At 35.2% G+C, this 16,602-nt stretch overlaps 1 protein-coding gene and 1 long non-coding RNA gene across 2 annotated transcripts in view; one reads left to right on the top strand and one right to left on the bottom strand.

Moving 5' to 3' along the window:
- Position 1: 1 nt before the first annotated feature.
- On the bottom strand, positions 2-2,533 carry LOC119772001. Its single transcript, XR_005279208.1, has 2 exons — positions 2,358-2,533; positions 2-184 (listed from the first exon to the last, which is right to left on the bottom strand). It is a non-coding gene; the product is annotated as an uncharacterized LOC119772001 (long non-coding RNA).
- A 2,244-nt stretch (positions 2,534-4,777) lies between these two features.
- The window catches only part of musk (muscle, skeletal, receptor tyrosine kinase), a 30,572-nt gene continuing 18,747 nt past the window's right edge, over positions 4,778-16,602 (top strand). The window contains exons 1-8 of the mRNA XM_038268357.1: positions 4,778-5,018; positions 6,624-6,750; positions 10,205-10,356; positions 10,462-10,589; positions 11,619-11,760; positions 11,885-12,009; positions 15,813-15,972; positions 16,415-16,421. Of these exons, the coding sequence (XP_038124285.1) occupies positions 4,949-5,018; positions 6,624-6,750; positions 10,205-10,356; positions 10,462-10,589; positions 11,619-11,760; positions 11,885-12,009; positions 15,813-15,972; positions 16,415-16,421 (911 nt within the window). The 5' untranslated portion in view covers positions 4,778-4,948. The remainder of the gene's footprint in view (positions 5,019-6,623; positions 6,751-10,204; positions 10,357-10,461; positions 10,590-11,618; positions 11,761-11,884; positions 12,010-15,812; positions 15,973-16,414; positions 16,422-16,602) is intronic.

The following is a 16,602-nucleotide window of genomic DNA, read 5'->3' as shown; positions in this document are numbered from 1 at the left end:
CTTTCTTTTTTTCTGCATGTTTCCAAGGGTTTTAATAACAGTGCTCCACCCAGTAACCAGTGATGACAGCGTAGGGCAAACCATTTGTTTGTATTTTGGTTACAGACGCCCGAAGCGTCCCACTGCAACCATCAACTGTTGAAATATTTTAGCTCCTTTTCTGTTTTCTTTGTTTTCCTTAAACCTGTAAAAGTAACACCAGGAGCAGTTAGTTTAGTGCACACTTCCTTTCTTCTTTCAAGATTTTATCTGCCTCAACCTGTTAGCTGTAGTGAAGCACATATCTCAGGTATTCAGTTGTGGTTTTTCATTTGAACTGAGCAGCTGTTTAGACCTTCAACGCCAGCAGGGGGGACCATAAAGCCTCTGTGTTCTCAGAAGTACAGTTCCCTCAATGTGCTTTAATGTCATTAGTTTTAATTTTTTAAGTTATCTAAATTCATGTTGACACTATTAATCTTAGAACTGTTAAATATATATTTTTGAATAAAATAGTATGTTTCATCCATTCTACAAATTCAGCAAAGGTATTGAAGTTATGTTGTCCCTCTGTAAGCTGAACAGTTTTTGTTATTTTGTTTTAAAGGAAAGTTGTCTGACATTTTGATAAATACATCTACCTAAATCTGTCCAGCTTGCCTGTTCCTTCCTAAGAGATGCATCCCACAACATAGGATTACTCTACCAGTGTTCAGAGAGACTGTCAGTCTTAACTTCTGCTAAACATACATTCAGTCTAATTCAACTAGAGCAACTCATTGCTGAAGTTTATTCTCTACCTGATTTATTGCATAATAATAATAATAATAATAATAACAGGGCACAGTTTGTAAGCACTGTTGTCTTGCAGCATAAAGGTTTTGGATTTGATTCCCGGCCCTGGATCTTTCTGCATGGAGTTTGCATTTTCTCTGCATGCATGCACAGGTTCCTCCCACAGTCAGAAAACATGACTTTAGGTATATTGGTTCCTCTAGATCAGGCATCCCCAAAGTCAGTCCTCTAGGGCAGCTGTCCTGCAGGTTTTAGAGGTTTCCCTGCTTTAGCACAGCTGATTATGATGATTGGAGTTGAGAAAACCTGTGAATCAGGTTTCAATTAAATCAGCTGTGTTGGAGCAAGGAAACCTCTTTAACCTGCAGGACAGCTGCCCTAGAGGACTGACTTTGGGGATGTCTGATCTGTCCTTAGGTGTGAGTGTGTGTGCAGGGCTGTATGTCTCGATGTGTCGCTGTCTTGACCTGCGACAAATTGGTGACCTGTCAATATAGGCACCTGCCCCACTGTGACCCTAATGGAATCAAAGGGAGAAGATCGAAGGATAATAACAATAACAGTAATCATTTGCACAGTTTAGCACAACAGTGCCACAAAGTGTACTGTGGTGCAGTTGTCTTGCAGCGTAAAAGTCCCGGGTTTGATTCCCAGCCTAGGGTCTCTTTGCGTGGAGTTTGCATGTTCTCTCCGTACATGCTTGAGTTTTTTCTGGTACTCTGACTTTCTCTGAGAGTCCAGAAACATTAATGATAGGTTAACTGTTATCTCTAAATTGCCCCTATGTGTGGTGGGGATCTCTGTGTTGAATTGTGATAAACTGTTCCACCATTCACCCACTGACTGCTGGAGATAACTCTGACGGAATAACCAGAAGATGTTGGATGGATGAATGGATGAAAATAGAATTTATAATCAAAACATTCTTTTTTTTATTGGTAACTTTGCTTTTAATATGGTAAGAACAAGACTTGAAAGAAACCATTTTCATTAAACCTTGAAGGTGAGATCAAAATAGTAAAGGTTTATGCATTGTAGCAGGAAAATAATTTTTTTTTAAAGATAAGTAAACTTAAAAAAATAATTGGATAAATATTACAGCTTTCAGTCTGGACTTAAATTTCTAGACTAAATATCCAATTGCAAAACATGCCAAGATCGTGCTAAAAACAAAGCCAATTTAAATACAATTATATTTTTGATCAAAACAAACTTGAAATGGAAATATTTTACTACTAAATATTGACCAAAGCTTTAAAAGAGAGGAATAACATTTTATTAAGAAAAAACATGGCAGCTTCCACCCAGTAACTCATCTTATTGCCTTCCTGTATGTTGTACGTGAGCTGGTTTGCTCTTTTAATTGAATCCTAATAGTAATTTAGTCTTTGCTTCACCAAACCAAATGTAAGTCAAAATAATGCTGGTAGAAACCCTCGACAATTATTTTCTCTAATAGGAAGAAAGGAAAAAAAGCTGCCGATTCATTCCTCTCACATAAAAGATACCAATCCTACATATTTTCAGTACTAACCACATCAAAACCAGTCTTAATAAAAAGATTGAAAGCTTGTTCTTCCTACCTGTCCAGTCTGTTGTATGATCTCCTAAACAATAAAGTGGATCTCCACTACATGTTTTTCTGTCTTATGTTAGTCCATGTGTTTGCATTCAAAGGTCTGAAGTACAGTTTGTGTTGTAGGAGGTAAGCCTGTGTAGCAACCCCTGAGCAGCTGGTTAATAATTGCAGAACACGTTGAGACAATGCTCAGAGGGAGTGGCTGACTGACACCAGATATGACTTGACTTTAGAATGGGTGTGTGTGTTGTTTTGTGTGTGTGTCTAAGAGAGAGAGAAAGAGAGAGAGAGAAATAATGTCTACAAACAGGACAGGAGACTTCCAGATTTGCAGCAGCGCATATTTTATAGTATTACAAAGTTTTCTGAGAGTTCATTGACATAACTCAAACGGAATTAGCTTTCATAAGCTACCGTGCAATGTGAATTCTGAGCTTGTTTGATGAGTAGTTGTAACTTTAAAATCTTTCTTCTTTGCAGTATTAAATCAGAAAGTTTTTAAACACAACAAAAATAGTCTAGCATAAAGAGAATGAAGAAATATCCCTTCATTGTGCCACAATGAAGAAATCCGTCACCTATATTTAATCTATTCATTAGGGAACAGTGAGCTGTCACTCTTAGTGACGCCTTGGGTATACTCTGGGGTTAAAGGCCTCTCTCCGGAACCCAGACTGATTGTGTTAGTTTGAAATCAATGATCTTACTCTTCAGCACAAATGCTCTGCTCTCCAGGTTGCCATTCAACCTTAAATCTGAAAAAAGAAGTAAAGGTCGATTCACCTTTTAACAGAGTAATCTTCTGTTTGACAAGTGTTGGAAAAAAGTATTGTCAAAAACCCTCTGTCGATGCAAAAATGCTTAAAAACAAAAAGATCTGATAGACCTAGATCATAAAAAGGTGGATGCTTTGCTGAGCACTCATTTTTTAAAAGCTTGCATTCCTTAGTTAGGTGGGGTGCTTCTTACTGCTGCTCATTGATCATTTGCTTTCACAAAAAAAAGTTCCTCTAAAAGCTGCAGGTAAAACAAGAGTACAAGTACAGCTAATGACCCAAAGATATTCTTTGAAGAATCTTGCCTGAGCTTGCAATTTTTTTTATTAAACAATAAAGTATGGTCCATAAAAATGCATTAACACTGGACGTTTTTGCCATTAAAACGTGTCAGAATTTATATAGTACATTTTAATGCTGGTTGCTTAAGTTACTACTATTCCATCAGCAGAGGGAGTCATAGGATCACCAACAAAAATGGTCAAAAACTAAGTAAGAGCTTCTAGAAGAGAAATCTGCTTTGATAATGTCTACATTTTCTTTTCTTTATCTTTAGTTACAGTGCTGTTATATTTATGTGTTATGTGCTGTTAGTGGGATATGGCCCATTTTGCTATTCTGCTTAGATGATGGTTAAAAAAGAGACGAAAAGTTATAATTTTGCACATAGCACCACCTAGTGGTTAATGAATAACATGAACAAATAGATTTATTTCAAGTCACTTTTACACTAAATGATTACTTTAAATGGAGTTCCTCTGGTTTATTGAGTTTGCATTTATTTTTACTGGTTTTCAACGTTTTTTCTTTTTATAATAAATGAAAATTTATTGTCAAGTTAATTGTTATATTAATGACAAAGAAATTTTCTATTCTATTCCATTCTATGTCAAAAGTGTCCAAATGAGGCTGTAAATGTAAATGTGGCTTTAAGTGGAGCTTTTCTGCAAAAACAAAGAACATAATAAAGCAAAGAGCATCACATTCTTAAATAAATGCAATTATTCTTATACATATATTCTGATACATTCTTCTCTCTTTCTCACACCTCAAACTGTAAGAATTCCCCTAACCCCTACAGTAGATGACAGACTTGAAGACAGAGAATTCCTGTTGGACTACAATGGTAGAGTGCATCCGTCACAGAATGGATGAGCAATGAATGAAGTGAAATGTCATTCCTTTCTTAAAATAAAACAGAACGTCCGGGCCGACAGGCAACAGGTGGACACAAAGGCTGTCTCCTGGATTCTGTGTATCCTGGGTATGCACATGTCAGCTTGTTAAGCTGTGAGCTGCAAAAAAAAAGCTTGTGTGAAAACTTATATATAAATAAATAAATAAAAAATGTACGGATGTCCAGTTTTTGGTCAGTTCCTAATTAATTATATTAAATTTGTTATTTGTAAGTAGTTTTATTTTCTGTATTAAATAATTTGATCTGTTTCTCTTTAGTAGAGATAAAAACAGACCTGAAAGGAAGCTGTAATGTACACATTCAACTTATTTGGGATTAATGAAAAGTGTACTGTCAGTATTGTTGACCACTGTGCATGCGTGCTTTCAGAGCTCAAGCTGCAAAATCAGAGTGACTGTACTTGTACAGCTGCTCCTGTCCATCGCATAGTTATAAGACACACATACACACACACCAAGTGACTGAGCTGCCTCATGTTTATCTCAGAGTGCTCATGGCTGTCCCCGGCACACAGCAAAGCAGCGAGATCACCTCGTCACCTGCTATGGGAATCTAGCTGTCAGTTGGTTATTTTGCTTCTTCTACCCATGTTTTGTTCAGTATAATCATTCTGGAGCTAGAATGAAGACCTTGGTGCAAATATTTGTGCTTCCGTTGATTCTAGTTACCTCAGCTTACAGCACACAGAAAGGTAAGTGACAATCTTTGGAGAATCCAGACCATTTGACTGTCTTTTGTCTTTTCCTAAAGATGTCCTACAGTTTAAGGATTACAGGATACTACAGCCTTAACCCTTTTACCCTGCATGAAAAATGAACTTGTTGTCTACATCAACATTGTGAAAATCTGATGAAATAGTTTCCTTCCAACAACTTGGGATATCCTGTCAGTAATTTGTGACACAGGAAACTGAAAGCCTCAGGTGAATCACACGTTCAGATTTACAGCTGTCCACTTGTATATAAGGCAACTGCATCACAGCTAATGTGGTTAGTTGAAGCAGTAGGTGAAGCTCTGGATTATTGACATGCGATATGAGCAACATATCAAATGATGGCACAAGCAGTTCATGAGCTCGCTGGCATACATGCTTAGAGAGTGTGGAGCACCTATGCAAGCTGCAGAGGGGAACAGGTGGTCTTTCTGTTTCTGCTGATCCACAGGAACTGCTGTACAAAAAAGTGTCCTGGCATGCAGGAAGGTAAGCTTGTCACATAGCGTGGACTTTACCTATAAAATCTTAAAATGTTGAGTAAAAGGCAGTTCTCAGTTTTTCTTAGAATAAAACAACTACAAGCCATTTTTCAAAAATACCAACATGCAGAAAAAAAGTCTATTATTTTGAGTAATTTTAATATGGTAAAGTACTGTTGTCTTAACACTTGGTAATGTAAGATGACAACGCTGAAAGTATACAACGACAAGCATCTTTCTGGGTAGAAAAAAGTCCATAAAATAAATATTTTCCCACTCAAAATCATCTATTAGCAATTATTTTCTCTGCTTCTTTTAATACTTTGTACATTGTCCTCTATTCCAAAAGCACACCAAATAGTCTTTTCCTATAATATTTGACATGGCTGCAGAATACTTAGAAAGGGTTCTTGAATATTTTTCTTTGCAAAATCTCTTAAATTTGTACAGTGGCTCATAGATGTTTGCCTTATGATCATTTAGTAAAAACATACTTAAAGTTAGCTTTTTTTTTTTTCAAATTTATTATAGTCTATTGCAGAAAATGCAATGATGGTGGTGTACTTTATCCTCTAATACAGGACGATCTATATTTCACACATAATTTAATCTATCTAGTAGTTTTATATACCAGCATGCCCACCTTTGCTTGTCTGTATTATCAATGCACAAATGCAAATTGATTGTTCGATAAATATAAAGATTAAAACTGTTTATACAAGTTAGGATCTGTTTGAGAGCAAAATCCCAAGCAGTTTATTTCCTATATAAGTTCATACACACAGAATGGGGTTAATTTTATACGGTCATTATCTATTTTGTTTTTGGAAAAAGTCTAATCCTAAATTAAAGTTAAACAAACCACTAATAAAATTATTTATTAGTCAATCAAAAATATTCAGTATTTTTTTTCTTCTCAGAAAAGTAGCATCATATCAAGATATGAAGAGGAGTCATTCTTACATGTCCTAATGCTGATGTAGCAAAACCCTGTGGTAGAGAATCAATTTCAGCTGTTTAATCAAATGTATTGCTCGCTGTTTTTCTTATGCATTTATTTTGATGTTTAACTAAATGTTTTCTGTGCTCTTTCATTGTCCAGCACCTCGTATCATCACTTTGCTAGAAACAGTGGATGTACTTCTGGATCACAACGCCACCTTCATCTGTGAGGTGGAGTCAAGCCCTAGCGCTTCTATTACATGGACCAAAAATAATCAGCCAATCATGTAAGTTTGAATAAATGAATGGATTATTTAATCAATAATTGGACATGTAAGGTATTCTCTGCTAAACTAACTGTGTATTCATGGTGTGATTTGCACATGAATTGGTAAATATGAGCAACAGAGACAGGACTAGTTTCAACTCATGGCTATGGCTGTTAGTATTGATTGTTTTACAGGAAAGCAACACGAGTAATAGTAAATTCATATGCGATGAAGATTATATTGGAGGTCCCCAAACTTTCAGCTTCTGAACCATTAAAATGATACCACGGTCCACTAATGATCCAAACTACTGGTCAAGTCTATGAATGTTTCTTCCAAATCATTGATAATATTACAAACAGCATAAACACCCAAGTATTTATTTATTTATTTATTTATTTATTTATTTATTTATTTATTTATTTATTTATTTATTTATTTATTTATTTATTTTTCATTCTTCGTGACACTTTCATATTTTAAAGCACTTAACATACATGTTTATTGTTTAGTTTAATTTCTGTCATCAAGCAGCTCAAGACCTCAAACTGGTTGATCAAGGACCCTAAGAGGGGTCATGACGCTTTGGGAATGAATGGATTAGATAATCCAAGTTAAGTTCTGAAAGCTGGATGAAAAAGTGGGCAACTGATTTAGATACAAGTGGCCTATACCGAGATCAAGGTCATTCTTTGTATATGATCCTAAATAGAATGTCTTCTATTTCAATGCAGCCTAAGTCTGAACAATTATGTGGAGTTTAGATTTTTACATGATTTTTACCACATTTGTTGATTCACAACTCTACCATAAAGGCAACCAGTAAGATCCAAATAATGGATTAAACTAAGATGACTGATAATGGTACTGATTTGTTTGTTATACTTACTTGTTGGTATTTACCGGTTTCAGCCGCTGTGAATTACGTAAATCCAATTGAAAAACTAATTATTGTTTCTAGAGTCTGGATTCTTCAAAATGAAAATATTACCACAGTAGTTTCTACAAACAGTTCTGCAGACATTGATGGAGCAGGAGCCAAACATAATTATTTAAACTTGCCTTTGGTGAACTTCAGAGTTAATACAGTTATGCTAATGTCCATATTTGTTACTTGTTACTGATGAGAATCAAGGTATTACTAAAAACCCAAAATGGTCGCCAAGGTACATGATCCAAATTTTTAGCATTAAATAAAATGTTACGTCTTAATAAATATACATGTTGTATTCACATAAAAGTGTTGACAGAGAGAGAGAATGCTTTAGAATCTACCGTATCTAAAATGCAATTATGCCTTTTAGTATTAACATTTAGGTGTCCGCTGGTCAAAGGTCGAACTAGCATGAATACTTCCCCAAAAATCTTTAGCTGTTATCATTATGATCTGAAATTATCACTGCAAAAATTGAAATCTAAATAAGTCTTTTTATTCTTAAAATAAGTGCGTTTTTCTTGAATTGAGGAGGTAAGTGAGACCCTTTGCCAATAGGATAAGACAGTTTACATTTCAAATAAGAAGAAAACAATTGAATTATCTTCTTAGAAGTGCATATTATCCTATTATCTTATTTTAAGAGTAAAAATACTAATTCCATTGGCAAAAAAAATCTTACTTAACTTCTTAAATTAAGTGTAAATACACTTAATACAAGACATTTTTTAAACTTATTTCTAGATCGTTTTTTGCAGTAATAAACATAAAATGTTGACATTACTATCTTAATATCAAATTAACCCATTATTGGACCATCCGTTATGTTAATCTCAGACAAAATTGAGTTACTGCAGCAACAGGTCCAGGAGAGAAATCTAGATAAAGTTGTTGCTCACCTGTCTTGTCTGCCCTATGAATTTAAGTGACATCTGAATTTCAATATAAAGTTGGTCAACCCTTTGCTGCTATTACAGCTTCAACTCTTCTGGAAAGGATGTCACATTTAGAACATTGTATGCACATTTCTAAACAGTCTTTCATGAGCACATTTTCAAGATCTTACACTGGTTTTGGATAAGAAGGCTTGGCTCCCAATCTCTAATTCATCCTAAAAGTGTTATGTCAGGGTGAAGTCAGGATCCTGCGCAGGCCAGTCAGTCCCTCTCATCCATGTCTTTATGGACCTTGCTCACTACACTGGTGCACAATTATGTTGGAAGAAGAAGGGGTTATCTGTTTTTAGAAAGATAGGAGCATGAGTTGTAAAAATGTCTTTTCATTTAACTAAAACTGAGAGGAGAAGCTCATCTCCTTAAACAACATCCTACAGCATCATCCCTTCACCATTATACCTTATACTTGGCATTATACAGTTCAACAATTGATCTTATCCCAGCAACTGCAAAATCAAGAATCTTGTATCAGATCGCCAGATCAAGAAGCCCAACTTGTCCCTTTAGAGAATGCGCCTCCACTGCGCTGGTTGTTGTGTACTTTACACCAGTGGTTTACTCTGACACTTTCGACTTGGTGATTTTGGCCTTTAATGCAGCTGCTCAGCTTTTAAAACCAATTCCACAAAGCTCTTCATGCACTAGATTAAGCTCATCTGAAGGCCACATGAAGTTTGGAGGTGAGCAGTGATTGACCACAAAAAGTTGTGACCGCTGCAAACTGTGAACATCACCAGAAGAGGAAGCAACTCACAACGTGGCCAATAACCTTGAGGAGGAATAGCTTTTGTACCCAGTCTCTTCCACTATTAGCTTTTATACCAAAGAGATTTGACTGAGGAATATTTAGCACCGAGGACACATCTCAACTGGATTTATTGCACAGGTGGCATTCTATCACAGTACTGGGATTATCTGAGCTCCTCAGAGGGACCCACAGTCTACATTCCTATGTGCCTAATTCTATGCATTGTGGCAACAATTAGATTTTAATTTTTTTAGGTGAAAAAAATGATTTAAGATCAACACTTTAGCTCATCAAGAGGGGTCCCAAGAAATGTTGGGAGGGAAAGGGAATTTTCCCTTCTGTGAGTTTCAATTAACTACCTGGTTCTGTATCAATGAGAATAAAAACAGGTGCACTGTAAAGCAAGTTTCTTATCTATGAATCAGAACCATCATCCAGCTAACCCTTTTCAGCGCGGAGGTGACTTTAGTTTTAACCCCGTTATTCTGAAAGGGCAGCAATAAACAGTACAGCCCTTTATAACTAATATCTTGTATGTTCAGTCCTGCTCTAAATGTCATGAATGTGGGTGAGGGTTGAACATTTATAGATCAATTGGCTATAAAGTTTGAGCTCAGCTCTTTCTTTAACATCTTTCTTCATCTCATGAACTCCCAACCGACCCCCACTCCCGACGATGAAAGGAATAATTGATTAAAAATTTTGTCTGCTCTGTCTTCATCTTTTACGTCTCAGTCATTTTGTATAAAGTATTAAAACAAATGGCTTACATTCGTAAACTGTAATAAATTTGAAATTGGTTACTTTATACCACACTAATTTTCTTATTGCCAGGTACTATGACAGTCGATACTTTACTAAGGAACAGGGCCAAATATTGATCATCCCTCACGTGAAAGACTCAGACAACGGGGAGTACTGCTGCATTGCCAGTAATGGCATTGGAGAAGCTGCAAGGAGTTGCGGAGCACTTCAACTGAAAATGAGTAAGCTTTGTCTATGCACCTGGTAAAAAATTCAAATAATTGAAATACATATTGTACATTTAAAAATTGTGTTTTTTTTTTCTGTTTTTTTTTTTCCTAAATCAGAGCCACAGATCAAACGGCAACCTACCAATGTAACTTTACTGATAGAGTCTAAAGCAGTGCTGCCCTGTGTTACACTTGGAAACCCCAAACCAGATATCACTTGGCTTAAGGATGATGAGCTTATCAAGGTAACTACTTTTATAAATTATAAACCATGGTACAATTTAACTGTTTAGATAACATTTGTCACAGAGTATGGTGAGTCATGTGTATCTCTCAGAGCTGAAGTAAAAAATGTTTAAAAAGGGAGAAATTTAGTAAAAACATAGTACAAACTGAAAAGAAGTTTGTTGAACTGATACGTCTGTTTCATTTCAATTTCCATCCATCCATCCATCCATCCATCCATCCATCCATCCATCCATCCATCCATCCATCCATCCATCCATCCATCCATCCATCCATCCATCCATCCATCCATCCATCCATCCATCCATCCATCCATCCATCCATCCATCACGTTGGCAGGATACGACCTGGACAAACCGCTAGTCCAGGGCACTTCTATTTCTTTTAAGGCATAAAAAAATAAAAAAGGTTACATGTGATGTTATGATGACCTGTTGATATTGTGTTTGACCCCGCTTTTGCTTCTCCAATATCCCAAACTTTTTCAATCATAGACTCCACTACACACATGAAGGTGCAACCTGTGGTCTTGGCAGATCTGACTGATCTATATTGAAGCATATATCAAAAACAATCAGTTGGATTAGGATCAGGGAAACTTGGGAATCAAAATCAAAACAGATTACTCTGCCATAAAGCCCCATATGCACAATATGCACCATGCATGCTGAGTTTGTTTTATTGAAACCAGGAAGAAACGCAGCAGGCTTTGCTCAATGAGCTGTCAGTGAGCCATGACTGGCTAGCTTTTTTCACCTTTACTGCTTAATTGAACACTTTCAGTTTATTGGGATAACTGCAAAACTGCAAGTGAATATTCTGGAGATGTTCTTTAACAATAATTTAACTTTCATTATTCTGCTCCCATTAAACTCAAAATATGTTTGCTTACCAATTCTTAATGCTACTTTCACTTCAACTTTGATGAAAAGATATTAGCTCACTGCCTAATATAACAATGTCACATCTTATTAATATATCATCCTAGAATACCATACAGTTATATATTTTAAATATATCTGTTTCAGATCAGTGACCGCATTACCATTCTTGATTATGGGGCACTGAAAATTCACAGGATCCAGAAGGAGGATGCAGGGGTATACCGTTGTGTGGCCAGGAATAGCTTTGGTTTGGCATTTTCAAAGCCTGTCACCATTGAAGTACAAAGTATGTATTTGATTGTTTAACTTTCTCTGGTTTTATGAGCAAGTTTAAGAGTTTAAACCCTGTGAGGTATTTTCTAGAGTTTTGTTTTGAAGGACTCTAGCACTGTATTTGTGTATCTGCTCAGCTCCAGCACGACTCCTGCGTTTTCCAAAAGAGAAAAGAGCAGATTATGGGAGCCAGGTAACCTTGGAGTGCAATGCCACTGGAAATCCTATTCCCACCATCACCTGGCTTGAAAATGGGAATGTTGTGAGTAGCTAACCATATTATTTTGTGCATGTTTCCAAACACAATGAAAATGTGTGATTTTTTTTTTTTTGGTTGTTGTTGCATCTCATTTTTTTTCTCTGCAATCTAAATTTTAGACCTTTATTTTGAAATTTTACCAGGTACTATAGTGAAATTAATGACGTAAACTCACAAATATGTAAAAAAAAAAACTGTGTTTGCTATTATTTCATATTTCATTCATTTTAAATAGAATACTAAATAGACAATATGTGAATTCAGGCACTCAATATTAACATCTGATAAAACAAACGAGGAACTTAAAATAAGAGACGAGATGTCTTGTTGTTTCTTATGGAAATATTACCCATGGTTGAGAAAACGCTTTCTACCAAAACCTTGGTAAAGGTTTAAAAGGTTAGAATATGAGCATAGTAAATTACATTATAAATCTGTTTACTATTAAGTAGGGGTGTAAATCACATCCATCATAGCGATTCGATTCAGTATCGATTTCCTGATTGGATTATTTTCGATACTCAAGAATACACCACAATTCGATTAGATTAATCGATTAATCAGTTATTTTTTTATTTCATTTTTTTACACCTTACAGGCTAAACAAAGTTTCAAGTTTGAAATAAATCAATGAAAGCTGTGATATCGTTATGCAATTTTTTTTTTTTTTAGAAACAACAGCAAATAACAGAAGTAGAAAAGTTGCATCAAAAAATACTGCAGAAAATCAGTGCAATGAGTGCAATGCAATACCTCAGCTCAAGACGTAGGAGGGCAAAATAGGTTTAGCGCCACCGCAGCATGGGAGGAGAATTACGGCCAGGAGCAAATGGATAAAAATAGACCGGAGGAAAAAAAAAAACACAAATCGATTCTCTTGTGGATGTATCGATGCATCGGATCGTCGGCTGTTGGATCGACACAAAACGATTATTAATTACACCCCTACGGTACTTTTAAGGGGAAATGACGTCTATCAAAGGGAGCCACCAAAGGGGCTTGAACAGCACTTTTTAAATCTCACAAAAGTATTTTGCAAACATTGAAAACCCTGGCAAGGTTTTGCAAAAGTAAATCTAATTTTATTTTCCTTTTCTGCAGTACCAATTGTAGAGGTAGATAAGCTTCTGGTTCTCCACTGATGGGATAAAATTAGGTTACTCAACCCTTCCTTTATAGGGGTGTACAGCATGGGTCTAAAATCCTCAGTGGTTGTTTACTTTTCTGCAGATCATGTGACAATAAAGGTTATATAAAATGATTTAAATTATTTGCATACTGATAAGCCATTTGAATAACAAGCTGTCTCCTGACTGGCTTATCATCCCAAATATAAACTGTTTTGTCAAGATCATTTAAAAAAGCCTCACTCTCTTCAAAGATGACTTGCACCGAAAACATCTTCGCTTTGAAGTTTGCATCTGATTATTACCTTATAATGTCTTTAATCCTTTAATCCCATGGGTATTACATTGTTTAGAGGATTATCAGATACATTTGTTTGACTGGTCTTTTGCCTGAACAGGATAACTCTACAGTAAGCATTAAAATGCAGACTGAGACTGATGCAACCCTTGTTCTGTTCTATAGTTTAGCATTTTTTTTTCTTTGAGAGTGATGGAAAAGAGGCTTGCCCAGGGCGCCATTTGTGTCAGAACCAACAGTACATGCAGGATTAGAGAGCAGCACTACAAAGAAGGCACATTTTGGTAATTGATTTCAAGATTTGAAGTACCTAAGGTCACAAAATAAGTGACAAAATAAAAGTAAATCCTTTAGGGATCAATGACTGGGACAAGATCATACATCAAATCCATTACTTTCAAGAGCGTTATCAGAAATGTCCCTGTCATCTACTGCTTTCTCCGTCTACTCAAAGTATTCACATACACACATTTAGCTGTTACTGTAACGAGGCTGCAGACTGGCTGTGGAATCAGTGATATAAACAGCAGGGGATTCTCATCATGGTGACAAAGGTTTGAAGAGATTGCCTCACACTTATCTAATTATACACATTATTATCAGGTTTGATTAAGTTGCTCTTACTAAATAGATGAGTGATATAAGGATTTTGTCATGAGTGACCCAGATAGTTTCATGGTTATTCTTAGAATCAAAGTCTAACAAATACAGTATTTGTAATATTGTTTGTTTATGATTAACATAGAATGTTAGTAAAAGTCATGCTGTCATAAAGGACACAGACTTTTTTCATGCAAACTATCATGGTTGAGTTACATAACAGGCTGTCTACATGTTTTATAGCCTTTGATTCTGGCTATGATAACATTGAAGGCCTGTAATAGTTGTAAATACTGGGTTTGTTTGTGCATGTGGGTCCGTGCGTGTTTGTGCTGATTAAAATGACTGTGAGAGGTGATTTCCTGGCAGCTTGTTAAGCCATTAATATCAGTGGGGCCATGTCCTAAAACAGGCAGCGTGAAAAGCTTCAAACATAGACAAGGCCACATAGCCTAAACCCACTCGCTTATACATATCTACATATTATACATACATATTTTTGTGGTGAAGTTTGAAAGCAGAAACTTAATGATCAACATGCTCATTGTTTACATAAATATATTATCGTTGGTCACGTTGTAGTTATTTAAATGATGATATGTCATCATGAACCCTAAAAGTAAATGCTAAGATTTACTGTTGTTTTCTTAGCCTAATGAATGTTCATCCATTTTACTAAATATAAATCTAAAAATAAATTTCATATTTCAATTCTTAGATAATAATTTAATGCCATAGTTTGTATGTCCTCTTCATTAGAATTTTTTTTGTGATATTGCATGTAGAAATTGCATCTTTAAAATGCTGATACGTTTCTATGTTTAAAAATAAATTGGATAACAATTGCTTTTTCATTGTCATTTTTTGCATTCTTTATTCGAACTCTAATATCTCAGCTTCAGTCTCCAACTTAGAACATGTAAGGTTTGGGAGAGCTGTAAACTTGGTAGCAAGGCCAAAAACTTACCTCAATGTAATCGGTTTGCTTCCTTTTTCTGTTTTTTCATACTTGAATGTATAATAAAACAAATCTAAATAGCACAAAAAGTTTTCAGAGTTTTATTAAAATCTAAAAGCTTCGACATCCCTGAACTTTGATTCTTCCGATTCTAATATATATATATATATATAATAATAATAATAATATATATATAATATATAATAATATATATATATATATATATATATACCGGTATATCTAATATATATCTAATATCTAATATCTAATATATATATATATATATATATATATATATATATATATATATATATATATATATATATATATATATATATATATATATATATATATATATATATATGAGCAAGAGTCTTTATATAATATACAGCAGAACAAAACCCTATGTGTAAGAACATTTAATTTCCCTTTGGTATAAGTAAAGCATTAATAAATTGAATTCCTTGGGTTATATCTATCTCAGTCCCCATTGGTGTAGAAACGTATTTCTAGTTATATTGACCCACCAGATTGGTTTTGTTGGTTCTACATTTTTCTGTCACAACATTTCCAGAAGTTTTTTGATTGATATGAAAAGCATATTTTAACCAACTTATTAAAGGATATTTTATTATACATAAATAAAGATGTATGCATGAACATTTGATCATTTAGCTTTTCATGCCCGTGTGTGTTGTGATGTCTAAGCATGATATAACTTCAAATGTATAACTAAAAGATGAAAATGAAAAATATTTGTATAAAATTCCTATGAGCTGCAGCAGATATCAATTTTCTAATCTCTGTGTTATTTCATTTCCAGGTGTCTGGTGCCTCAGTGGAGGAAACCCTGGTGGGAGATGTAATACTGTCTGTTCTTAAAGTAACAGCAACTAAGTCAGCTTTGTACACGTGTGTGGCTTCCAACAAGCACAACAGTGGAACAAATACTGTCAAAAAAAGTGCCACAGTCATTGTTACAGGTAAAAAAACAGGAAAGAATCTAATTTTACATCCAACTGTTTACTTACTGCAACAAAACACCAACACAACTGTTTTGTAGAATCATTTTTATTGGTGATAGGCTGTTTGTGCCCAGCTGCTCCTTAGTGTTATGCTAGCTGCCATTTGGTTGTGCTTTACGTTGCTTCAGCTGCTTCTTGCTTTTAAACACATCCTGGCAGCAGTCATCCTCTAATGACAGTAACCACACCTGCATACAAACTCTGTTTCAACCTGGTTGTCCCTCATTCCCTCACATTTAGATATGACCTGAAGAGAAAAGCACTATGTCTGTTATTTGCTTGAAAATATCCAAACTGATTTGTCAACTTTGTCTTTTCCATCCATCTTGCATCTTTTTTCTCCTTGTTCTACTTGGGTTCATTCAAATTGCCTCCTCTGGATATTGCCTTTTTCCTAAAGACTGGAGGTAAGACAGATGTATTTTATGTTCCCTTTTTTATCTTCTATGCTGAATGTGTTGTATAATGTACACAGGGGTGTTCATAATCAACAGAACTCCTGGTAGATATGTGGAAAAAAAGCTTTTTGCTTTCATTATTTTACTGAATGTTGTAGACACTCCAACCTTTTTTTTCAGATATCTTAAG

Source organism: Cyprinodon tularosa, unplaced genomic scaffold, assembly GCF_016077235.1.
Source record: "Cyprinodon tularosa strain WSP-4 unplaced genomic scaffold, ASM1607723v1 ctg7, whole genome shotgun sequence".
In the NCBI taxonomy this organism is placed as follows: Eukaryota; Metazoa; Chordata; class Actinopteri; order Cyprinodontiformes; family Cyprinodontidae; genus Cyprinodon; species Cyprinodon tularosa.
Note: the sequence above shows the minus strand (reverse complement) of the source record. Positions and strands in the feature narration are given on the sequence as shown.